At 36.3% G+C, this 27301-nt stretch overlaps 1 protein-coding gene across 1 annotated transcript in view; it reads left to right on the forward strand.

The window, feature by feature from the left end:
• The window catches only part of LOC107733678 (attractin-like protein 1), a 236417-nt gene that overhangs the window by 62056 nt on the left and 147060 nt on the right, over positions 1–27301 (forward strand). Inside the window, exons 11-20 of the mRNA XM_016545408.1 lie at positions 5402–5486; positions 5727–5938; positions 8536–8654; positions 8745–8861; positions 9084–9216; positions 11486–11673; positions 13818–14023; positions 15355–15551; positions 21195–21413; positions 21512–21649. Of these exons, the coding sequence (XP_016400894.1) occupies positions 5402–5486; positions 5727–5938; positions 8536–8654; positions 8745–8861; positions 9084–9216; positions 11486–11673; positions 13818–14023; positions 15355–15551; positions 21195–21413; positions 21512–21649 (1614 nt within the window). The remainder of the gene's footprint in view (positions 1–5401; positions 5487–5726; positions 5939–8535; positions 8655–8744; positions 8862–9083; positions 9217–11485; positions 11674–13817; positions 14024–15354; positions 15552–21194; positions 21414–21511; positions 21650–27301) is intronic.

The raw sequence follows: 27301 nt of genomic DNA on the forward strand, positions 1-27301 counted from the left end.
GTACTTTTCTAAATTCTTTATTTATTTAAGGTTGAAATGACTTAAAAAACCTGTGGAAACCAATTACCTCAAACTTTGCAAGCAAAGTAGTTCATCACATTTGTGCTTTAGCTTACTACAACTTTGTATAATGATTATAGGTTATGATTATAGATTTTATTTGACATAAAACTGAATGAGAGTCCAAAAAGCTGATAGAGCTTGAATGGCCTTAGGGAGGAAATTTTCTTTTTTTTGGTGAACTATTCATTTAGGTATTGGTAACTCAATTTCATTAATTAAGATAAGATTAATATTACACAGTACACAGAACTTAACAAAACTGTTTAAAACCTGTAAAAGACAAGATATTTTTGGGGCAACACTAGGCCATTTATATGTTTCCTAAAATATATTTGTTCCATAAAACTTAAAGAAAACATATAAATAAATAAGAACTTTGAGTTTTTATTACTTTTAAAGTGTGTTGTCAAATCAATAAACTTTTAAAAACAGTAAAGTAAAACTGCAATAAAAGAGTGCATATGATGCCAACCCAGGAAATCAAATTCAAAGTCTTATGTCCCTAAGGCTGTAAAGAAGCAGTTTTGTGATATTCAGGTTTAAGATTTGGCTGGCCACACCATATATACAGTATATCACGGTGATCAAGTGAAATGCAAGACATTAAATAAGTTGTTAATAAGTTTGTTCTGGTTAACGTCTTAAAGTCAAAACATAATTTTCTCTTCAGTTTTGTACTATTGTTTCTATTGCTATGAACTCAGTGGCATCTTGAGTGAAAGCCATACCATCTTAGGTCTTTGGTCACAACTGTTCACTGGGCGTTTTCAGCATTAATCAAGTCATATTCTGACATCCTCATTAATAAACAAGACTGAAATGTTGTCATGTAATCCCTTATGCTAATGTCTGAAATGTTGTCAATATTCAGGCTGACTTTGGCATATATCCAAAATAACCTTTCATGTTGGCGACAACTCAATTTGCATATTATCCTAAACAGTATTAAATGAAGAATAATGCTTGCCAAATCATAGTATGTGGAATGTAGTATAACATTTTGACTCCGTTTTTTCATAATTTAGCTTGATGCATGACATGCAAACAAACACAGTGTGATAAGATGGTCAATGCTACAGGTGGTATAGCATTGACCAGTATGCACTACAGTACATACACACTATAAAGTATGCAGTGCTTTCCCATCGCCTGCAACATGCTTTTGTATATTTATATACTTTTAGTCTGTAGAATGCGAATTGGGCCTTAATTTTCTCTTCTTCCATTTGCGTTAATGAGCTTTTTAATGTTATTTAATTGCCACTTGTGTGGCAAGTTCCTTGTCCTGTCCTCAGCCATGCTCACCTCTTTTTGCTCAAGAGCACACTCCATCTCTCCATTGATTTTTCTTTCTTTCTTTTTATTTTTACTCTGCCTCAATGTTTGAGGAGAGAGAAGGGACATTATTAGCTCTTTTTATGCAGTTTTTCTCACAATGAGGGACTGAATTCAGGATGACACAGAAAGCAGTTTTCATTTGAGTACCCTCATGGAATGTCTTCCCCCACTCTCGTATCTCTAATTAGATTCAGAGAAAATGAACCCTAATTAAAATTGTAGCGCTCTGGCTGAGAGGCGTTGTGAAGCGTGGTTTTTTTTTTCTTTTTTTCCCAGCACAGACCTTTTGTTTTAATACAACCAAGAGACTAGGTAGCAGATTGCCTCGGCACAAAAACATATTTTATTAGGCTTGCAATTAAAATGGGTTTGATTTCCTTCCTACTGCATCTCCTGTTCTCTACCTCTGCTCTATCTGCTCTTGTCATCCAGTGTTTCTTCGCTCTGTTTCTTTGTCTCCTGTACATTAGCGATGGGAGTTGGGCCAATATCCTGTGAGGAAATGAAATCTAGGCAGAGCCAACGATGACTATCAGGAGTGGTTTTACTATTTGAGAGAATATGAGTGTCATCTTTAGATCTGTAGAGGTTTGGACCAGATTTATTGAAGAATTGAATTATTCCAGCCAGAAAACTGTTGGGTGGCCTACAGTGTTTGACTAAACTGTGATGGGACGAAAACAGTGGCTGCGTCCGAAAGCTTAGGCAGCTGACTTATTGCCTCGCTGCCCTATGATGCAATGACCGTGCAGGCAGCATTTGCGCATGAAGGTACCTCCTGAAACTGATTTTGGACAAACCTCTGAAGCAACATAATAATTCAGTGATCTGCAACAAAACAGAGTTTTGGTGATAACTAAGTGAACATTTAATTACCACACTGCTAATTTTTTTGCTAGAAATGACAACAAAAGTGGAAAAAGTTGGTCAAAACTTACATTTACACACAAACTGACAACCAAACGCAACTTTCAAATGCCATCTTTATTTTTTAGCTCAACTGTCATGGATTTGAATGTGCAGAATAGTGCAATATCATAGGCAGTGAAGGATACAGTACATCTCTTCTGCCTTCAAAAATCAATCAGATGTAGTCATCTCAGGAGACAGGATGTGACACGATCATTGGATTCAGACTACTTTGTTGCCTACCTCCGTATGCATCTAGCTTTCAGATGCAGCCAGTGTAAAAGTGACTTACATTGTAGTTTATGCATTCCCTGGGACAGTTTGGAAATGTGATGCAGAAGTCACTTATAAAAAGCTTTAACAGATAATAAGGACAACGAAGAACGTTTGAAGATATTTCTAAGTTACGTCAGTTGTTGCTTAATAAGAATAGGGTAGTATTTCAATTAAATTTACACTCTTAACACTGATTCACACCTTTGTAAGTTGTTCACATGCAGCTTCCACTGCAATTTATAGGCTGCATGATGTCAAGGTGTATGATACGGTTAAATGCCAGAGTGTTCCATCACATTACAACTGATTAATCCACATATGGCAAACAATGAATGAAGTCTTCCTGACATTCCAGGACAATGTTTTCTTTATCAGATCATGTCAATTCATGTCATGTCCAGCGTCCATTAACTTCTGCTGTAAAACCACCACGATGAAGGGTGTCGCAGGAGGTCCGAAATTTGCTGAATCCACTTTGCGTGGCCATTTGGTCTGTTTTCTGAGATAAAATTTTGTGCGTGTGCTTGTGTGATTTTAGTTAAACAGCAGCTTGATCAGTACTGCACTCAATAGAGCTGTTTGCAACCTGGCCACACTTTCTCAGCTCCCTGTTTGTCTGAGATTTCTGAGGGGTAAATGTCAAATTTACATAGTAATGCCGTGGCAGTCTGTGTTGACTAAGAAAGTGTGTGATGGCTTTTGAATCTCTTTATCTGATGCTTGTCAGTTCAGTTTGGACTCTGGGCACCTGAAGACTGACGTGATCAGTAAGATTTTAAAGAAATTTTTACTTCTATTCAGCAAGAGGACATTTATAATGTTACAAAATATTTCTAATCAAAGAACCCTGAAAAAAAAATGAATCATGGTTTCCAAATAAATATTAAGCAGCACAACTGTTTTCAGCATTAATAATAATAAGAAATGTTTCTTGAGCACCAAATCAACATATTACACACATTTCTGGCTGCTAAAAATTCAGCTTTGCCATCACAGGAATAAATTCCATTAAAAGAATGTGATTTCAAACTGTAATAGTATTTTACATTGTTGTTTTTATATGCAATATAAAAGCAATTGGCTAAGCATAAGAGACTTCTTTCAAAAACATTTAAATATTTTACCTACAGTTAATTTTTGGATGGTAGTTTTAGTGTGTATGTATTTCTTTTTTATTGTAGTGACAGAGTAAAAATGGGGTGAAATGTAAAATGTTCTTTTGACATCAGCAGCTCTGAATATCTAAGACAGCTCTGAATATCTAAGACAAGGTCTTCAATATTCAGTGGTTTATTTTTCTTGTTTGCAGCCATAAAGACATCTTTGTTCACTATCACTAGACAGAACTGCAATATGTTGTTGTGTTGGGTTATCTCTGTGATGTAGTGCTGTGCTTGAGCGCATGTAATGTGTGGCGTTAATCTCTGGTGCTGTCATTAGTGGTGCTGTAGGGAGGCTGTGAGATGTGACAGTTGTTTCTCTCTCTGTTTCTCACTTTTTCCCGTGATCTGTATATTGTTGTTTTCTTATATAAGAATCACATATTACAAAACATCTTTGCACAAGGGGTTGTTAACAGTGTGTATATATACTGTATGTTTTCTTGACACATCTGTCTGCATATGTATTGTGTATATGCACATTAATGCATTTACTAGGAAAAAGCTTGTAGAATGTAAAGAGAGTCTTTGGTTTTCTCTCCTTGCTGATTAACTGACCATGAGAGCAGCTAATTACTGAATTAAAGAGCGTGTAACGAGCTGAGAGTGTGTCCGATCTGGCAGCCTGGGAGAAACATATGCTAAAGAGCTCATGTAACCTGGACAAACACGTACAACTCAAAACAGACAGAAGTCTGTGTCAGTAAAAAGGTTTGGTTTACATAGAGTATGGTGTACACTGCTGCTATGGCTTTCACTCCTGATGATTACAATATGTCTGCACTGATATTATTATTCTGGCTGATATAGATAAGCTGCATTGTCTAAAAAAAAAATCAATCAGTTAATTTAAATCCTACAAGTGTGTTTAGACATCAGAACATTATAATGTACAGTATAAAATTGTCATTTTAATGTTGTTATTAAATTCTTAGTTTTTTTTTAGAGATTAAAGTGGTGTTAGATGATGGCAAAGGTAATCCAAAGATTTGCTTTTTTATAATTAATACTTTTATTCAGCAAGGATGCATTACATTGATCAAAAGTGACAGTAAAAACATTTATAATGTTACAAAAAAATTATTTAAAAATATATAATTTGAACTTTTTATTCATCAAAGAATCCTGAAAAAATTATTTAAAATTACCAATGGCTGCTGAAAATTCAGCGTTGCCACCACAGGAATAAATCATATTTTAAAATATAAAACAGTTGTTTTAAATTGTAAATCAAGTTGATGTCGAGGTAACGTTTTATAATGGAATTACAGATGGCAAAGGTAATCCAAAGATTTGCTTTTTTATAATTAATACTTTTATTCAGCAAGGATGCATTACATTGATCAAAAGTGACAGTAAAAACATTTATAATGTTACAAAAAAATAATTTAAAAATATATAATTTGAACTTTTTATTCATCAAAGAATCCTGAAAAAATTATATCACGTTTTCCACCAATGGCTGCTGAAAATTCAGCGTTGCCACCACAGGAATAAATCATATTTTAAAATATAAAACAGTTGTTTTAAATTGTAAATCAAGTTGATGTCGAGGTAACGTTTTATAATGGTATTACAATGCTCTCTGTTAATCCAATAGCATGCTATTTTCAATTTAGCTTTTCTTTTACTTTATTTGCGTGTGTGCTTTGCAGCATGTGATGAGTGGACAGTTCTTCCGAATCCCAATCTTCATCGTGATGTCAACCGTTTTGGACACACAGCAGTTGTCAGCAATGGGTAAGTTCTTAATGTGGTCTCTTTCCATGTGTTGATACCATCAGTATATGTACTCTTCCTGTACCCAGGTTACTTTTTTCCATTGAAATTCATTTAGTTAAACAACTCATCTTGTGTCGGAAAAAAAAAGTTCACTTGAATTTGTGGCCTTATCCTCTCATTTCCTTTGGAAAGATGTTTTGGCAAGACAAACAGTTTAAAATACAAACAGAAAAGGTCTGTGTTTTCTCTTCCCCTCAGCTCAATGTACGTTTTTGGTGGTTTCTCTGGTGTGATCCTGAACGATGTGCTTGTGTATAAGCCTGCCAACTGTGAGGCCTTCCTCGAGGTGGATCTTTGTCAGAGCTCTGGTCCTGGTGTTCGCTGTGTCTGGATTGAGGAACGCTGTGTACCCTGGAACTCCAGCCATGCTAATGACAGTGTGCCTGCCTCTTTCTGTCCTACACGCACCTGTAAGAACCTATCATTTTAAAAGCTTATGTTCAAACCCCGGCTACACACACAGAATTACTTTTATGGTCAATTATGGAGGTATTGTGACCTGTTTTAGAGGCATGTTTCATCATACATTCACACTAAATTTATTTCTAATTCGAAGGAGTCAGTGAAAGTGGGTCTTGCTTCACCCTGAAGGGGTTTATTTTGTGGTTGACTAAATTATTCCACCTACTACAAGGCTATTTAACATAAATATATGTATAAATGGATATGTAATATTGATCTGAGTAGCACAGCATTGTAAGAAACCAGTTGCCTAGAATGGCAGGACTAAAGTTAAGCAGTTTAGTCTTTATACATTATATACAAAAGTCATTATACAAAAATATTTAACCACAGAATGGTATGATTGACCAATCTGTATCAAGTATTCCAATTGGCCGTATAATAAGATAAATGAGGTGTCAGAATATACTCTACTGTTTAAAAGCTTTTTGTTTGTTTGTTTGAAAGAAATACAATTATATAATATTATTATAAATTATATAATAATTATATAATTTTAACAATACAAAATGTTTGTGTTTTATTTATTTTTTAACTTTCTATTCATCAAAAAATCATGAAAAATCTTGTGTATCCTTTCGACAGAAATATTTAGCAGCACAACTGTTTATAACACTGATAATAAGAAAAGTTTTTTGAGCAACTAATCAGCATATTAGGATCATGTGACACTGAAGACTGGAGTAATGGCTGCTGAAAATTCAATGAATAAATTTTAAAATATATATTAAATTAGAAAAGAGTTGTTTTAAATTCTAAGAATATTTCAAAACATTACTGTTTTAAATGTTTAAATGTATTTTTGATCAAATGAACGCAGCCTTGGTGAGCATAAGAGACTTCTTTTTAAAAAAAAATTAAAAATCTGACGCCAAACTTTTGAACAGTAGTGTGATTTTTTAAAAAATGAAAAATCGGTGATCTTTATAAATGTTTACACATCCTTTCAACTTGTGGGAATATCTATACACCTGGTTTACTATCGCACATCACCATCCCAGTGGGGTGGAATTCACTGTACATCTCATTCAATTGTGTTAGACCTTCAGTCAAACGCACACCTGGAGTAAATCCTCTGTCAGGAGATTATTGTTTAGCCACATATAATCCTATTTACACTTGATACATTGGGAGGCTTATATGCAGAGCCACTCGCATGTTCTGCTTTACCTTGATGGCATACAGCCTGTTTTCCACTGGGTAAACCCTGCCTGACTGTGAAAATGCCTGTTGATTATTGACTGAACAAAAGGTCAGTTGGCACATAATAATCTCATAGTGATGTAATTATGATGGCAATGAAACCAAACTCCAGCGATTGTGGATACAGATGTTTTTGTTTGTGGGCAAAACTGGACCTGAGAGGATTACTGCAATTACCACGTGGAGTTTGGAGTGCTATCAGAGGTGGATTGGACTTTAATTAAGTAATGGATTGACAGACAAGTTCATGATGGATTGTGTATTGTGTGTATCTCAGAGACCTGTAATCGTGCAGTTTATCATTGTATGTAGGCACTGTTTGGGTGGTTGCTCCCTGTATACTGTACATTATAGTATCTGGACTTCATGCTGTACTTTACTATGCACTATGTTCCTGATATTATTATGTATTGTGTATACACTCGCACACTACCATTCAGAAGTCTGAGGTTAAGGCAAAATATTGCAAAACAATAATATTGTGAATTCTTTTATATATATATTTTTTTTACAATTGAAAATAACTGTTTTCTATTTAAATACATTTTAAAATATAATTTATTCCTGTGATGTCAAAGCTGAATTTTCTGTATCAACTACTCCAGTCTTCAGTGTCACATGATCCTTCAGAAATCATTCTAATATGCTGAATTGATGTTCAAGAAACATTTATTATTATTAGAGCTGAAAACAGTTTGTGTGCTGCTTAATATTTTTTGTAGAAACAGTGTAAGGGAAACAGGTCAATTTAGCTCAAAGGGAATCATTAATGTTGAATCATTATCAGTTAAGTCATAGTAAATAGTAAGACGAGTGTGAAGAATCTTTGTTACTCGTATTCCTTTTCTCCCATCCTTCGTGTTAATTTTTGTCCTGGATTTTCTCGTTGTTTATTCTTTGAAACTGTTCCAGACAAAAGCCAGTTCCTGTGTGACCTCTCTTTCCCAGAAATAATGATGAAAACAAACCGACAAACAGAAAACATCCTCCCAAAAAGTAAAGAACAGGAACAACCGTACTTATGTGTTATGATGGTTATTCATGGTCTGAAATAAACAAATTCACAGTCAGTACAAAAGTTTCTTCTCTGTCCTTGGCTCTTCCCCTCGATTCTGCGGTTTTAATTTTGCTGTGCCCTGCCCTGTCCATGTCCACCTCCGCTGTTCAACTTTAGTCCTTACCTATGTGTCATCGCACACTCATTTTTCACCACAGTTGTGAAGTGTTTCACCTTGAGAGCTCTGAGTCAAGACCCTCGCTACCTCCGACCTCCAATTTTTGTTTTATGCTAATAAGTAGATATTTTCCTTGTCTCTGATGATTCTTGTTTTTTTAACCATAGATTCAGCTGATAAGCAGTGTAAGCAGTTTTCAGACTGTGTTTCCTGTACGGCCAACACCAATGACTGCCAATGGTGCGAAGACAAGAAATGCATCTCTTCTTCAAGCAACTGCACTGTGGTATGTCCAAATTGAGACACTGCAGTTAAAAAGATTTAAAAGCATTTATAGCAATTAAAATATGCTCTGTCATGTTTTGTCTGCGTTTAGCTTACAGTTGATCTTGCCCGCCACCCTCGAGGTCCCCTGTACCTCAACCCTCCCCCTGCAATGCTTTCTGAGCAGCAGCTCTCTATTTGGAGACCTGGTGTGCGCAAAAACGGCCAGGTATGCAGCAACAGAGCTTATAAAATGATTGATTGATTGATTGGCTTAGAGAATTTTCATCTGTAACCGCTTGATTTCTCTTGTTTCTTCCTCATATAAATGTTTTAGAGGGTTTCCATGGATTTCTTCTTTAAAGACAACACAATGTTGTACAGTAAATGTTCTTGGCACATTAATATATAGAACCAGAAGTTATCTTATTTCAGTCCTCTTGTTTTTCAGTCTGTGAAGAACTTTACCAAATGCAGTGTTCGAAGTGAGCAGGTTTGCAGCAAACTGGTGAACTGCAGGAGTTGCTTGCTTAACATCAACTGTCAGTGGGAACCACAACAGCAGGAATGTCACGCTTTGCCTGGTGAGTTGAAGTATGGATGAATGGATAGATGTACTGACAGAGCAATTTCATGTCCATATAAATAGTGGTTAAAGTAGACATTGCTTCTGTGTAACAATAGTTTACAAGGTTATCATTTAGAAAGGTTATTAAGATTAAAATAATAATAATAAAGTAACTTAATACTTTTATTCAGCAAGAACACATAAAAAATGATAATGAAGACATTATAATATTACAAAACACTTCTATTTCACATAAATGTTCTTTTGCAGTTTCTATTTATCAAAGTATTCTATTTTAAAAAGTATCACTGTTTCCACAAAAATATTAAGCAGTTTTCAATTGTTAAAATGATGAGAATGTTTCTTGAGCACTAAATCAGCATATTAGAATGAATTCTGAGGAATCATGTGACTCTGAAGACTGGAGTAATGACTGCTGAAAATGTATATATTAAAATAAAGAACAGGTCTTTTAAATTGTAATAATATTTTAAAATATTACAGTTTAACTGTATTTTTGATGCAAGCTTGGTGAGCATAAGAGACGTCTTAACAAAAAAACATTTAAAAAAATCTCACTGACCCAAAACTTTTGAACAGTAGTGGAAGTGTCAAAAAAGTGTCACACCTGACCTGTCTCTTTGATGGCCCTAATCTCTGAAAACAGCACAGGGAATTGGTCCACACATTTTAGCTAATCAGAACACCAGCCAGTTACAAGTGCTGTCTACCTGTGATCATTTTGTGCATTCAGATTTGTTGACACTGGGTTTGCTGACATGATGATTTTTGGGGGACACGATTTTGTAAAGGGCAGAAAAGTTAAGAAAAGTTTGTGCATCTCAGACGCAGAAACAAAGGAAACACGTTTCCATACTCTGACGGCATCTCTACCGGTTTTATTTGATCTGATCTAGTTTGAGAGCAGGAAGTGATGCAGTTGTTCGATGTATTATTAACATTCTTGTTTCTCCCTTGGGAAGAAATGTTTTCTTCTTACACTTTGTACCTATTCTCTGTATTTTCCAGTCTCCTGTAAAGATGCGTGCACAAGCACACACACAATTTACAAAAGTGAGTGTTTAATTTGTGAGTAAATGGCCATAATTCATGTACGTTGAAGGTTTGAGCAGTCTCTCTGTCTCTGATACCATGATCTTCTCAAGGACATAAGCCAGAAAGACTCATTTTTAAGCTGTCATATTTCTGACTGATAGCTCAATTGGAAGCATACATACACACACAAACTAACAACTTTATCTGCAAAGGACATCAACTCTGCAGTAAAGACGTGTATATCCAAGCATGGAAAAACCTTTGCAGCTGTATAGTACATCACGTATGAGTTCTGACCTGGACCAGAAGGCCAGTTCCAAGTGCAGTAATTATTCAAGTTTGCTGAGCTATTTATCCATTCATGGCTGAGCAGCCTGTCAAGAAACCCAGGGTTTATTGTTCTTTTTCTTCACTCTGTTATTTCTTTCTTTATCACATAACAGCCTTTATCTTAGAATATAATCAACTGTATTTTATAAACTATATTTTTTATAAAATACACAGTTGAAATAAAAGGGGTGCTTATTTTTATGCTATTTTTAGTGCTGTGTGGTTTCATAATTGACTATGACCAAGTGCTTTTCCTTGTGTTTTTTTCTTTTCAGAAATTTGAGGGGTGGGTGTTTGTGGTTAACCATTGTCTCAGTTAATTATTCAGAGCTGCTCACAGTAATGAGTTCAAACCCCAGATTGTAGCATGGTCCTTAATTGTAAGATATAGTTTGATTTACACTTACTGTTCAAAAGTTTGGGGTTGATAAGATTTTTTATTGTATTTGAAACAAGGCTGCATTTATTTGACCACAAATACAGTAATTTTGTGAAATATTATTACAATTTAAAATAACTGTATATAACAATTGTAAAATGTAATTTATTCCTGTGATGGCAAGTCTGAATTGTCAGCAGCCATTACTCCAGTCTTCAGTGTCACACGACCCTTCACAAATTATTCTAATATGATGATTTGGTGCTCAAGAAACATTTCTTATTATTATCAATGTTGAAAACAGCTGAATATTTTGTGAAAAACCATGATACATGTTTTTTTCTGTAGTGAATAGAAAGTAACTGCATTTATTTACTTATTTTTGGCTGTATAGAAAGCTCCTTTTATCAATATCCTAATCAGAATGGTTTGTTTGCATTGTTCAGAGGTCTTGTGTGAGTGAGGCGCAGTTTGGACAGTGAAGCCTGGTTTTATCCTGAATTTCTCTGCTTCTTTACAGCACACTTGTGCGGAGAGGGTTGGAGTCAGGTTGGAGATGCATGTCTGAGGCTGAACGCAAGTAAGGAGAGTTATGATAATGCCCAGCACTACTGTAAAAACCTGGACAGCAACATTGCCTCTCTGACCTCCGCCAGGCAGGTGGACTTCATACTGGATGAGCTGCAGAAGTATCAGCTGCAGGAGAAGGTGAGTCAAGCTCAGTCACTGTTGTTTGTGTGCTAGTTTACATTGATTTATCTTGGTAATGGTTGGGTATTGATCTAGAACACAGTCAGCAGTTACCGTTTTTTCAGTATGTTGTATACTGATTAGTTATGTCACCATGTCAAAAATTCAGCAGTCAGTGCATTACCAGTGAAATTTCATGGTACTAGATACCGGTTTTGAAAGCAGTGACTGATTTTCTCCTTTTCTTTGACTTTAGTCGTTATTTTTTCATGAATGAAAACATGGCCTTTTTTAGTCTTTTGCATTCAGTCATAAAGTATGCTATTTTACAAAACAACTTAAACATGGGGAACATCACAAGCAATTTATCATACAAGGATGAGCTAGAGTAATAATGCCGGTTTACATTCACTTAATACTTTGCCAAGACAGGCATTACAGAATGTAGAAAGACGTATATTGCTACTTTTTTTTTTTTTTAACATTGGCTTGGTATTGCAATACCAGTATTTTTGTAAAGGCCCTTTAACACCAACTGCAGTGTGTAAAAGTAAAGGAATAATGCTGACAGCAAACTTTTTTTTTGATTGACACAAGCTCTTCTGTCTGGGCGCCTGACTTGTTTACCTAAATTAGTTCTCATTTTTAGGTATATTTGCCTTGCACTGCTCTGAAGCCCATTTTAAAGTGATTATTTAAACACCCTCAAATATCCCAACAGATATTATTTCTGTCCAAGTAAACAAACATTAGCATTTACAATTTATTTGGTAAGTTTCTGTGTGTCAAGTCCAGATGCAGTGCCAGATGTTTCGGGTGTAGGTTGGTTTCTAAATGTCAGTAAAGCTTAAACTTTCAAAAAACCTTACTCATGCCTTCAGTAAAAAGCCATTCTGCACAAAATCTGTGGAGTCTCCCCGGTCCCGTGCTGTAAATATTTGTCATGTGTTAATTAAAAGGAAAAGAGTGACTCTCTCCGTAATCCGCTCCCTTGCTGATTGCGGTGTGAGCCTCGCTGTTTAAGCAGCTTTTGTCCTTTGAAGATTAACACAGTTTTCTAAAGGACCCACCTTTGATGTGAAAAAGATTCACATGCACCGGTTTCTCAGTTGCCACTATTTTTTGTCTTTGCTGTCACTCACTCACACAGACAGTCACTCACTCCCTGTGGCTGCACACAGGAACTCACAGGAGATCTTAAACCTTTTAACCCTTTTAATCAAAGTACACAAGACCTTTTCATACAGAGAAGCTGTTCATTTGAATGGAAAATCTGAGAGGTTGGGGTATGTCAAATTCAGTTTGTTTTGCCTTGAATTGATAATTAAACTGTGCGTTGGCCTTTTGCCTTTCCTTAAAGAAGAGAGAAAAGAGAGACAGAAAGAAATGTGTATTTATAAGACCATAACACATCTTATGCACAGTAGACAGGCTTATTAGCCATCAAAATGTCAAGGTGCACTGAATGAATGCCCAGCAGGATAGTCTTGTAATGTGGCAAAATCAGGTTCAAATTGAGTTCAAATAGCAGTTTATGAAGAAGAACTCTTCTGTTTTATTTCACTGAATTTATCACATCTGCAAATATGTCAGTCTGTTTATCGTTTTAACTTCAGATGTCTTTCTGTTCTTCACACTAATGTTCATAATCAGAGTATTTATGAACACAGGCCGATAGCAGCTTATTAAACCTGTTCAAAGCGATTTTAATGCATTTAAACATGCTTTATGTTAGATATGTGGCACATTCACATTTTAGTATCCAGCAAGTGGAAACAGATGAATGCATGTATGTATTTATTAGTAATAACATGTTCCTGCATTTGGTCGCAGCACATTTTCTAAAAAACACATTTAGTTTTTCAAATAATAGTAGCTGTTTTGTTTTGTGGTTTCAAGAAATAAAAATGTTTGTCAAATTTTTTTATGCAATTTTTTAAAATTCTGTTCATTCATTTGAGGCTTTTTACAAAATGAAATTTTAAAATCAACCCAGAAATAATAATAATAAAAAATGCTATTCATAGAAGAGGTCTATTTAAGTCATTGCATGTATGAATTTCATTTTTATGCATTTTATGTTGAATTTTATTATATGTTGTATATGTATTGTGTATGTGTATGTAAAGAAGACATGAACAAAGCTGTTTTCTTTCTTGCAGAAACTAACTCCCTGGGTGGGTCTAAGGAAGATAAATGTTTCATACTGGGGGTGGGAGGACATGTCTCCCTTTACTGCCAGCACGCTCCAGTGGTTACCAGGGGAGCCAAGTGACTCAGGGTTTTGTGCATACCTGAAAAGAGCTGAGGTAGCCGGACTCAAAGCCAAACCCTGCACTGCCAACCCCGAGGGGCTGATCTGTGAGAGCCAGTTGGTGAGAAAAGTTTTCGTTGTGTGTTTTTTTTTTTTTTTGCACCTTTCCTTTGTAACATGAACCTGGACGTGATTCAACGCCTGCTCTGTGGTGGATGCTGTTCTTATACATCAAACCCAAACTCAATTGGTTCCCTCAGAAAACTCCACAGAGTTCTGAAGAAATGGGAAGTCTGGCATTCACATTTTGTGTGTAGAACATTCACACTGTTCTACACATCCTTATATTAATATATAAATATATTTGCATGCAAAGAGCATAAAGAATTAATTTCAACTGGTCCTCTCCTCTTCTCTGTGTTTATTCTGCTCTTTTTCATGTCTTATTTACATTTTTTTCTACTCATTGTGCTCATTGGGCCAATAAGAATAGATATTGTCATCATCGTGATTGTAATAAACATTATTAGTACTATCATCTTTAAGTGTTGATGAAACTGCAGAACTATTATTATAGCTACAGAGTTTGTTATAATACATAATTACAGTGCAGTGCAAAGTTTAATTGAAATGTGGGATTTAAAATGTAATTTTAACATTGAAATAAAATTTTTGGATTAACTTTGGACAAATAAAAATTTGAATGAAATTTTATTGTGTAAAATAAATAAACATTTTTTTTTTTTTATCTTTTTCTCAGTTACTAATGAAAGTAAATTTTTTGACATTGATCGTCTGACTTTTATAAATGTTGCTTCCATTCTTCATCACCGGGTTTTACACAAACCTTTGGATTTCATGTTGTTATTGTTAATTCAAAAGAAAATTAAAATGATTTAAAGTAATTTGCATGTTTAAAAAAAGCTAAAATAAAATATAAATATTAGATGATAATCTTAAACTTAAAAAATAAACAACTTAGAAATGGTTGCTTGGCAACTAACTGACAAATGACAGAAGCACATACTGAAACAGAATTACTAAAATTAAGATGAAAACTGATAATATGAAAATGAAAGCTAATCCAAAATATTAATAAATAACATAGTAGTATATAAATAATATTTAAATATAACTGATTCATGCAGCTCATTGCATGAAAAGCAGGCCATCATTTCTGAAACTCATGTTAATTTATCAATTCAAAATTTCAGTCATTGCAATGCTGATAATATCATTTGTAATAAAATCTTGCATTAAATTTGTAAAATGAAAACAGTTCAGATTTTCACAAGTGGTCTCAGACTTTTGGACCCTATTGTATATTTATCAGGAAATGGAATTTAATAGTTATTCAGTTATCTATAGTTTGAACATTTTTGCCCAGAATTTTAAATGATGTAATTTGCTTAAAGGTCATTGCAATACTGACTACTGCATTTTCCTCCCTCAGTGAGCCCAAACCTTGGCGTGCTTCCATGTAAAATTCCCTGCGCCCTGCGAACCAGCTGCGCCAACTGCACCAGCCAGGCCATGGAGTGCATGTGGTGTGGCAGCACCAAGCGCTGTGTGGATTCCAATGCATATGTCATCTCCTTCCCATACGGCCAGTGCCTTGAGTGGCAAACTGGAGACTGTGGTGGTGAGTGCACTCTTGTACCATCGAGGACACACACGCATTAAGATACATGGCAGACTAGAAGCTGGAGCTATGAGTACACACTATTCTGGTGAACACACACACAGCTTCTAACTTGCTTACTTTCCGCCTTCTAATTTTTCCCTTCTGTTGTGAGCCTAAGGCGAGATTGAGTTCTGAGAGAGCAGATGCTGTGAAAGCTCAGCCTGCTGCACAGGCAGGTATCAAACTCACTATAAACTCCTGTCAAACTCTGACTGGCCTCCACTGGATAATCTATAAATGATCAACGTCTGTCTAGTCTTGCACATGAGACAGAGACCCTGAACAAAGAGAAAAAAGTCTTTCTGATCTTAGTCTCAGACCAGTCATCTTATTCAGACTTTTGACTTGTGGCGTAAAGTCTGGTCTGCATCGCAGGTTTTCTGACCAAGAACTGCCTGCTTAGACAGCAAGAGACTGATTTTCATGTAAAGTGACTAAACACTATTTGTTTTGTTTTTATGTGCCGGTCAGTGGTGTGGTTTTCTAAAACAAATTCAACACTGCAAAAAAAAAAAAAAAAGACTTAAAGGGGTAGTTCACCCAAAAATGACAATTTGGTCATAATTTACTCACCCTCTTGTCATTGCAAATTAATTTTTTTTCTGTTGAACGCAAAGAAGATATTTTTAAGAATTTTGATAACAAAACAGTTTTAGTGACCATTGACTTCCACTGTATGGACAACAAAATGAGACATTTCTCAAAATATCTTCTTTCACTGTGAAGTTACATAATTTTTCCGTTGTAGTGCCACCTATGGGTAAAATTTATGCAACTTGGCATGCAACTTAGCAAACAACTTGTCCGGTTACCTACAGGTGCATCTCAATAAATTAGAATGTCGTGGAAAAGTTCATTTATTTCAGTAATTCAACTCAAATTGTGAAACTCGTGTATTAAATAAATTCAATGCACACAGACTGAAGTAGTTTAAGTCTTTGGTTATTTTAATTGTGATGATTTTGGCTCACATTTAACAAAAACCCATTTTATATCACATATTACTTTTCATGATTCTTTGATTAATTTTTGTAACATTCTAATTGTTTTTACCGTCACTTTTGATCAATTTAATGTGTCCTTGCTGAATAAAAGTATTAATTTCTTTCAAAAGAAAAAATAAATCTCATTGACACATGGGATGATGACTCCAGTTATTTCAGTGACCTGTTTTATTTTACATGGCCATTTCGAGATCACATATCCAAAGACTTGCGATCAGTCTTTGCAAAACCCATTCTTTTAAATATTGAGGGGGATGTGCCTCCCTCGATATCTACGTGGTCATGCATGCATGTGACTTCCTCTCTCAGAAAGTCACATAGACCAGCAGTAACTCTATTAAAATCTTTTATCTTTTAATCTTTCACTTTATGCTTGTTAATCCTGACTGCAATCTATTTGACAGGCATCCTTGTCCCTGGTAGACCTCTCCATGAGACCGAGTTTTCATATTGGCTTTAGGTCAGACATGCCTAAAACAGATTTTAAATTAGAGTTAATTTTATACATATTTTAATACTTCTGTTAAACGTTTCATTTGAAGGAATGAAACAATAGAGTTACATTGATGTCTTATTGATAATTTATGGTGCAAATAATGTCCCCACATATAGTTATTAAAAACAGAGGTAAATCAGTTGTCATAGCTTCTGGAGATTTCACAAAATGTCTCAGAGTTTTTTTTTTTAAGTCTAATTTCTGAACCAGTGCCACTAGCGACTTTCTTTGTTATAATAAGGACTTTTTTCTAGACTTAATTTGCAATTTGTAATGACCTTTTGTGAAACTTCATACTGAATCTGTGTAAAGACCCATCAGTGTGTTTATTAAGTTTAGGCAAGTGAGGTGGTTTTTGACTTGTGCGAAAAAGGGTTAATGCGAATAATGGGAGATGGAAATGCTTTATGCGAATACATTCCTCAAAGCGCATCAAAAAAGCCATGTGACTTTGCGCTATGGGACGGCAAATCCTGCTAACCAGTGGACCGACCTTGTTCCACACCATCTGAAATGTTGTTATATGGTCATTCGGAAATGCCCGAGCAAAGTCTGTCATCAAAGTATTTCTGTATAATTGCCTCCCAGAACTGTTAAACGACTGCGTTCCCAAACAGCAGCATCCACCTCCGAAAGCGATAACCGCATTCATTCTGCTCGTTCTGAGGTGCAAATAATTTATTATATAGGAAAATTATTATATTCAGTAGCTTCTCCTACTTTTCTTAGTGATGTATAGTGCCAGTTTATCAGGAAGTGATGATGTTGTTCTCTTTGACTCGTTGGATGGAAACGGTGCTTGTTCGCAAATGTTTTAATCGATATTCAAATTTTGCGCACAAGTTAAATTCGCAACTTTGATGGAAACCCGGCTATTGATATAAGATGTTTGTATAGACCAATTTAGAGTAGACGTCACAGTTACTCACTTGCAGCTGCGCGCGCATAGTGGTTGCAGAAAAACACTGGGAACAAGTGGAGATAAATGGGTAAAATCCATGGAATAAAAGAAAAAATATATTTTTGTGCCTTTTGATGTCAAGATCGGAATGCAAATAATTTTTATAGAATACTGTCGTCAAAGACGCCATTTGAAGCTAAACGCAGACGTTTAAATGGACATACTATGGATGACAACTGTTATGATTACTCTACTTTTAAAGCATAAATTCGATTTAAACAATAGGTCTACATAATATTCACATATGCTGTTCATAGGGGACGTATTGTATTAGCCCTACAGTTACAGCATGAAATATTATTTAAACCTTACTATTAACATTTTTACATAACATTTATTTTATCTCACAATTCTGACTTTTTTTTCTCGCAAATGCAAGTTTATATCTCCTAATTCGGACTTTATAACTCGACTTAACTCAAAAATAGTGAGTTTGTCAAATCTGAGGGAAAAAAGCCAGAAGAGCCGAGGGGAAAAGAGAGAATGACGAGTTGTGTTTCCTTAATAGAATTGTGAGATATAATCTCGGAATTGCGAGAATAAAGTCAGAATTTTGAAATATAAAATCAAATTTACCTTCTTTTTTATTCTTTTATTCCATGGCTCCATAGACTGACTTGAAAACCGTCATTTTCTGCCTCCAGATAGGCTCCGCCCACAAAAACCGTCATCCCTGTTTTCTTTTTAAACCTAACTATTTTGTACCCTATCCGTGAAAGTCTAGCCATAAAGGCTCTCTCTCCCGGGTTTTCTGCAACCATGATGCGCGCGCATCCTGAATGTTTACAAACCTATAATTGGTCTATACATCCTTCAGTAATCAGAACAGCTTCAGTTCATCCTGTCAGTGTTTTGGTGTTCATCCTGGTTATTATTTTGATATTTATCAATTTTGTAAATATTAACTTTAATATTAATACATTTTAATCTTAAATATGAAACTTTGTTTTTTATGTTTTATTTTTAATTTATTTGCACACATGAACAATATTTTCAATTTAATAACCTGCAGTTGTGATAATGGCTTGGAAGACTCCTTGTAGATGATAAAACTTTACCTTTAACATTTCTAAATAGAAGCTCCTAATGTCTCCAAACAGCACATTTTTGAATATTATAAGATAGGTCAAACACTGTGGCACTTCAAAGAGCTCCTTTTTTTCTGTCTTACTTTCACTTCTGAGTATCACACTGACTGTGGTGTCATTCCCTCAGAGTGCCTTTTTGCCCTGTTTTTAATGATACACTCCACATCTCTTAGAATCTGCCCTCGCCATTAACCCTGAGACACCTTTTGACCCTCACACTGTCTAAGGACCCATGGATGATGGATGCTGCTACTGTCCCTATTGCCTGCATACATTTTCTGCTCCCACACACGCAAATGTCTAAAAATGAAAGGAGGTCATTACTGAGGGGCTCAGGAAACTTTATTATAGAAAACCTCTACTGGCACAGGTAATGTTAATCATATGACACTGTCCCATGTGTCTCAAATGTCCAGCACTCTTGAATGTCAGACACATTGTATGAATACACATTCATAATGTAATGGCACAAAACAGGATTTATTTTGAAATTAAAAGGTCAGATACTAACACAAAGTCAGAGTACATTTCAATGCTTGCAACAGAACTGATATAGAGTAATTCTGAATATAAACTAAGAGTTGCTGCAACTTCTAGGAGGTGCTAACATATTGTTTTTTGTTTTGTTTTTTCCTCTTTGTGAATATCTGGCAGTCTTGCGAGTTTCACTGACAGACTGTGAAAATGCATTTGCATTCTCTTATTTTTTTCGTCTTGGGTTATTTAGATAAAATAAGCTGATGTTTTGGGTCTCTAGGTCTTTATTGTTCTTGTTTCATGTCTCTCTCTCTCTCTTTTTCTCTGTCAGCTCCAGTGATTGTCACTGCTGGACTTTTTATATTTATCTGCTGGAGATCAATAAGACAGCTCCTGTGGTGGTCTTTTCTGTTGGGACAAACAAATAATTGTTTGCTTGACTGTAAAAACATCACTTTAAATGCCATATTTCATCCACACTTCAGTGGTAAGCATTATAGCTGGTTGATTGCGCTGAAGGCAGACCCTTTGTAAATAGGCCCATGTGTGTGGGCTGCCTCTACTCAGAGGCGGAGTTTTTAAGCAAAGCTGAAACTGTTTTATCGTTGTTTGAGCTTGACAAGTATGTATCTGATCTTACATGCATAACCAAAATGTTTTGCTGCTAGCCTGCAGCAGATGTTCTCTGATGGCCTGAGCGCTTACGCAAAGTGATTTTACTTGATATTTTATTCAGGGTTCGTACGGTCATGAAAAACCTGGAAAAGTCATGGAATGTTTAGTTAAAAGGTTACCAGTGTTATTTTAGTATTAGTTATAAACTATTACAGTATTAATTAAAGCTACACTATGTAACTTTTTGCCCACTAGATGTTAAAAAATACATCTGCATGCTTCTTAAGGAAGAACGTTGTTTTGGTTGTGAAGAATGTCTGCTATTCCCAGTGAAATCTGTCTCAACTGCTCTGAAGTATAAATCATTATTTTAGGTTTATAAGTGTATAGGTGTATTTGGGTAAAATAAAGGTATGGTTTGGAAGATGGATTTTTTATTTTTGCACTCAATATTTTTCAATACTCTCATCATTTTTTAATCAAAAAGTTAAACAGTATAGCTTTAATACTAGCTTTTGTTTTAATATTTTCATATAGATTAAGTAATTTTGATGTACTTTTGTAAAATATTATTTTGATGTACTTTTTGTAAAATATTTGCACTGGTGGCCAAAAGTTTGGAATAATCTTTTTTGTTGTTTTTGTAAGTTTCTTTTTCTCACCAAGGAAGCGTTTATTTGATCAGACATACAGTAAAAACAGTAATATTGTGGAATATTATTAACATTTAAAGTTACTGTTTTCTATTTAAATATAATTTAAAAAGTGATTTATTCCTGTGATGCCAAATCTGAATTCTCAGCACTCCAGTCTTCAGTGTCACATGATCCTTCAGAAAACATATTTATTTTGATTTATTTTCACTTTTAGTATTTGTAATTTTGGTATTTCCACTTTATTATTTATTTCAGTTATCCTGTACTAATTGATCTAAAATTGATCTAAATCTTCTCTCTCTAGCTCAGAACTGTTCAGGTCATCGTACATGTGGTCAGTGCCTGGAACATCCTGACTGTGGTTGGTGTGGAGACCCTACTGACACAGGTCAGGGTCAGTGTATTGAGGGATCATACCGTGGACCAATGAGGAGCCTGAGCAGACAGAGCCAAGAGAGGGTATTGGACACTAGTATCTGTTCAAGGGAAAAAGGCTATGACTGGGCCTACATAACCTGCCCAGGTAAACATAAAAACACACATGCTCAAACCTGTAAATGATGTTGTGTATGAAAACAGTCCAATCAAATGAACACACACTCCTCTCACTGTATGTTTCAGCATGCCAATGTAACGGGCACAGTACGTGTGTTAATGGCAGTGTATGTGAGCAGTGCAAGAATCTCACAACTGGGCCGCAGTGCCAGATCTGTCTACCTGGTTACTATGGAGACCCCACAAATGGAGGGAAATGCCAAGGTGAGATATGTGTACAAGTGTGTGTCTGTCTGTTTGTGTGCTTGTTTGTATCTGCGTTTGAAAATCAAGAGTATGACTCTTGAAGGAATAGTTTGTGCACCCAAAAAGGAAGGTGTTTTGCTCATCTGCTCACTCTTTCAAGCATGCATGATTTAGGGTGTACTCACATTAGGCGTTTTGAACCGTGCCCAAGCGCGTTTGACCCCCAAAGCCCGGTTCGTTTGATTAGTGTGAGTGCTCCGTGCCGCGCTCGGGCGCGGTTCGTTTAGTCAGCCCTTGCCCGGTTGGAAGAGGTGGGCCAGGGCACGGTTCGGTTGGGCTCGGGCGCGGTACGCATGCAGTGTGAGCGCTAACCGCGCCGGAGCACGGAACAGATACTATTTTGTGTGCACTACTGTCATCATTACGACCGCAAACATGATAATCGCACTCGGGCTCGGTTCAAGGCAACCGTGCCTAGTGTGAGTACACCCTTAGTCTCTGTGGAACAACATACATTTAGCAGAATATCCAGATGTTGTTTTCCATACAATGAAAGTGAATAATAAATATGGCTGCCAAGCTACAATCAAAACAGAAGCCACAGAAGTAGTCCATTTGAACGTGCCATACATTCCAAATATTTAAACGACAAAATTTAAGTGCAAAAGTGACATTTTCCTGATATGTACCATTCTTTTGTTCCGTTTCTGTTTGACTGACTGACTAGAGCGAAGCTAATACTTAAAATTTTGTATAAATGTATGCATGCATGGAAGGACTTGACTGACCAACAGATTGCCACTATATTTTTTATTTGAATGCCATTCCATTTTGTTTCAGACCAATTTAACCCCTGGTTCTTACATATATCGTCATGACAGGGAGTGTGAATTCTGTGCAAATTTTAGACGGTGCAAGGCAAGCTAATGAGTGAGTCTTTCCAGTTTAGCCTGGGCAACCTGCTAAATAACTCCTTTTCCATGGAAGAAAAAAAAATCATATTGGTTTGGAAAGGTTTGAGGCGTGAGTAGAGGATGTGAGAACTTTCATTACTTGTTAAACTACGACTTTAAGGTGTACATGTGGCCACACACTATTTCAAACTGAAATCGATGCAGTAGTTAATTCATAAACAGTCTGCATGCATCCAGATGTACCAGAGGATATCCCAGTGTCCCCATCTAATTTTGTTGTAATGGTTAGTGTAGCCATATTTCATTACGAGTGCAGTGTTCAACCTGACGCAAATTGTATTGATTTGATGTGGGCTCCTCGTGTTAGTTCTTCACTGTGGCTTTTCTCCCGGTTTCCAATCACTGAGTTTATATACAAGCTTCATCATTCTTAGAGATGAAACTGCAGCGAGAGCGAGAGAAAGGCACCAAAGAGGCACAAGGAAGGTGGTGTAATAACATCATTCTCTGTCGGACAGATGTGCGTTTTCTCCACATTCTGTGACATTAAATCACTCTTAATAATTTTCTTATTTCCTGGACTTGACTGCCGCCCCACCTCCTCGTCTATACAAGCAGTTCAGCGCTCACAGCGGAGATTTGATAGATGTGCGGCCCTCCACATCTCTCAAGGATACATGCTCTCCCTATTCCATTTCTCCTCCCTGTTGAATACCTCCGTGATTAAGAGTGCTTTATTGACTGCGTCTTGGTGTAAATGCACACATGTGTTTAATGCTCGGATTGTGGCTGCCGCTTTTACAGCAGTGTCATTTTTCAGAGTTAGTGAATGGAGGAGATTTACCTCACCTCGTACACTAATACGTTTAAACCACTGATCTGTGTTAGATTAGACGAGGAGAGATGGAGAGCAGCCCACTGTGTGGAGAGCAGGGAAGGCTGGATGGATATCTCTCACCGAGTGTGTGCGTGTGTTGTCTGAAGGAGAAAAGAGACAGGCCATCAAAGTAAGATCAATGTAAAATATGACACGTTGCCGGCTGCCCTTGATGAGAGAGAAAAAACAGTTTGTGGAAGATGGAGGACATGTGTCCGTTTGAAATGGCCCACTTAGTTAAAGGACAACAGAGGGCAGACAGAGTCCTGGGATTTTGTGTATGTACAGTATGTGTGTTTATTTATTTGTTTGAGTGATGTAGTTTGGAATTCATGCTTTTCAACTGAGACCTGCTGAGGTCTGTCTTTTGTGCATGTACATACTTATATGTGTGTGGGCTTGTTAGGAGTAATTTTATACCATGGTAACGGTATGTAGCACAATAAAATGGTTTATATACTGTATATATATATACACAGTGGGTACGGAAAGTATTCAAGGGGGCCACAGGATAACTTAAAACTATTTAATTATATTTAAATGAACATAAATAAAATGCTAAAGACATACTTTGCTAAAAAATGCTAAATACATACATAAATGTAAGGCAATTAATCTTATTGTTTTTATTTCTTCCTCCAATGAGTGCAAACGTGACTCTAATTTCTGATAATCATAATATACATATAGTTTCAAAGTGGCTTTATAGAAAATGCATGTTTCACATGTAATAGAATCCAGATGTGACTATGGCTATGTTCATACTGTCAGAGTCTCAAAATGTCACGTTCACACAGCAACTTACAGTAGCTTCTCGGATACTGTCTGTATGAACATGCAACGGGAGTCAAGCCCGTATTCCTTACCAGTTACCATAGCGACAGTGACAAAAGTAATATCAAAGATGGCGACGTACATAAAACTGAAAGTCTTATAACTTTCTGACACGACAAGAGTCCAGTCGAGCCGCGAGTTCATCCATCAAATCTTAATTAAACGACAGTAGCTTTTATATTTGGGTGGAGAGCGGAGTATTTGAGTCGCGCGCAGAACACAAAACTGACGGGAGCGGCTCCGGTGGAGATCTAAAACTTTCAGATGACAAACGGCTCATTTCTCCGTCACTGTAAGTTACTGGAACCAGACATGAAAACATGCAACACACGGTAAACATGCGTTTGTGCAGCAGAGCGGTTCCCTCTTGCACTGTGTGATGTGACAGACAACTAGTTGTCCAGTCCTGTTCTGTTCACACAGCACGTGTTTTCCGAGAATGCAGTTGTGAGTCCTGAAAATGTACGGGTGTGAGTTCGGTTACAGAATGCGGTTGTCATGCCTGAAAATAACAGTACTGTGTGAATGTAACCGTATTAAGGATTCAAATACAGGACTGACAACCGTATTCTGCTGCTGTGTGAACGTGGCCTATGTCAAGGGTAAAATCCACTCTAATGTGCTGATTCATTTGAACAAATCGGTTAGATTGACAAACAATGCAAACAAGTAACTCTGAGCTGATTTATTTAATTGAATCAAACAGATTTACAAATCAGTCTTAAACTTTTACTCTAATGCTTAAAAAATTATCTTACATTTGACCCATTCATCCTATTTTTCATTTAAAAAATGGTTTCAGAGCATAAGTTGACTGTGCTTCTGGCATGCTTTTTATGTTGAGTGATTTTGTAATTCGATAATTAAAGTAATTTGGCTTTTACATTTTTCATTTTACCACTACAAGTATAAGCAATTGTAATAGCGATCTTTGCATTGCACATTTTGCCTGATCCAGTTACAATATTGTGATTATTATTTTGTGACTAAAGGCCGGGACACACCAAGCCGACGTCAAAGAACTAGTGGCGACGAAAACCGACGGTGTTTTCGCCTCGCGTCGACAGCGTCGGACCAAAAAGCTGCGCTCGAACACACCACACAGTCTACAGCCGACGGCAAACTAACACGTGCGTTCTGCGCATGCGTGAGAACTCTTTCGCTAAACTGAACATCCAATCAGAGCTCTCACTCGTGAATCGGGCAAACTGCCGCCGACGTGAGCCCGACGAGAGCCAACGAGTGGAACACACCAAACAAACTAGCCCGACCGTCGCTCACCGTCGGCCCGACGTTGGGCAACGGTCGACCGTCAGCTTGGTGTGTCCCGGCCTTTAAATATTTTGTGCTAGGTATGGATATCGCCAACTGCCTCACAATACGGTAGTTTTTATCCATGTACTTGTAGACATTTACTGTTTTTTTGTGTCTGTGTGTGTACCTGACAGAGTCATATTGACCCTACAGCGGTGCTATTCCTGGCCTCTGACTGGACAAACACATGCACACAACACCCTTATTTTCCCTCTCTTTATTTGACCTGTATAAGTCATTCTCTGCTTGAGGTATAAAACACACACCTGTTCAGTCACCCAACATGACAGTCAAAGCTGGACCTGGAGCATAGTGAGCATAGGAATAGTGTGTTCATTTAATCTCCATGCAAACTCCATCATTTTCATAATTATTGGGATAGTTCACCCAAAAATGAAAACTCTATCATTTACTCATCCTCATGTTGTTTCAAACCTGTATGACTTTCTTTATTCTGTGAAACATAAAGACATTTTGAGAAACTTCTTAATGTTTTTTTAGTCTATACAATGATTCACCAAATAATAATCACCAAAACTCTTTTGTTACCACCATTCTTCAAAATAGCTTAATTTGTGTACCATAGAAGAAAGAAAGTTTGAAAGGACATGAATGATGACAGAATTTTCATATTTGGGTGAGCTATCCGGCAAGTCCATCAGGCTAATTTCAAGCCCCTAAATCACAGAAAACGTTGAATCAATCTCTCATAGGTTATATAATCATAAACCTCTAATAATAGCTTTAAAATCCATTTAAATCTGTTTTAGTTTTGTAAACTTTGTTGCCTCGGTAACAAGATAATTGAGAGCACTCCAACTAATGATAGTGTCTGATGAAGGTTCCCTAATGATTGTGAAGCTGGTGGAACTAGTGTGACAGTATGTAATGAGATTATAATGAACATTTGGGAGGTGCATGTTCAAATAGTTCCGCTAATTGCAACGCTACAGGTAAATAAGCAGCTGTTTATCCACTCTTATTCCTCAATAGTTTGTGGTATCTCCTCATCCTCAATCCTGATTTGAGCCTTTCCGAACCCGTTTTGCTTTTAGTAAAGACATCTGAACATTTTAAAAGGGTCATAAACTGCCTTTTTTATTTGTTTGTGCTGTTCTCTGAGGTTCACATATAATGTCATCTTTATTATTGTATTGTTATTTTTACATCAACTCTGAAGTAAACGCCCACTGCTATGGTTGACTAACAGTTGTGTATGTTTGACAGCCTACATCCTTTATAGATAGGCACTGCTGTGATTTAGGTTAAAAACAGGCAGTGATGTAGAAGCGGGTGTTGATCTTCTTCTGCGGAGGTGGTGTTTAGCCACACTATTACGTCACAAAGTTGCACATTCCTCAACCTGTCACTTTGGCAGACTGGCTTCAGTATAAGCTGTTTTTAGACTAATGAGAAAGTTTTGAGTTCTGAAATAGTGGTCGACCGATATTGTTTTTTTGACAGCCGACGCCGATATCTTAGAAAGCAGGGTGGCCGATGGCCGATAAAATTGTATTTATTTTAATTAATATTTAAGAAATTTGAAATCATTTGAAAATGGATTAAAAATAAATTTGTAAAATAAACATACTTATACTTCAGATGACAAAGTATTTTCCACAAATAAATAAATATTTAATAAAAATATAATTAAAAAGGAAGTAAACTGTAACCAACAGAGCACTCAGTATTCTGGGAAGTTTGTGTGCATTGGGAATCATATTTTTCAAA

This window comes from Sinocyclocheilus rhinocerous, unplaced genomic scaffold (assembly GCF_001515625.1).
Source record: "Sinocyclocheilus rhinocerous isolate Xijiao unplaced genomic scaffold, SAMN03320098_v1.1 scaffold789, whole genome shotgun sequence".
NCBI lineage: Eukaryota > Metazoa > Chordata > Actinopteri > Cypriniformes > Cyprinidae > Sinocyclocheilus > Sinocyclocheilus rhinocerous.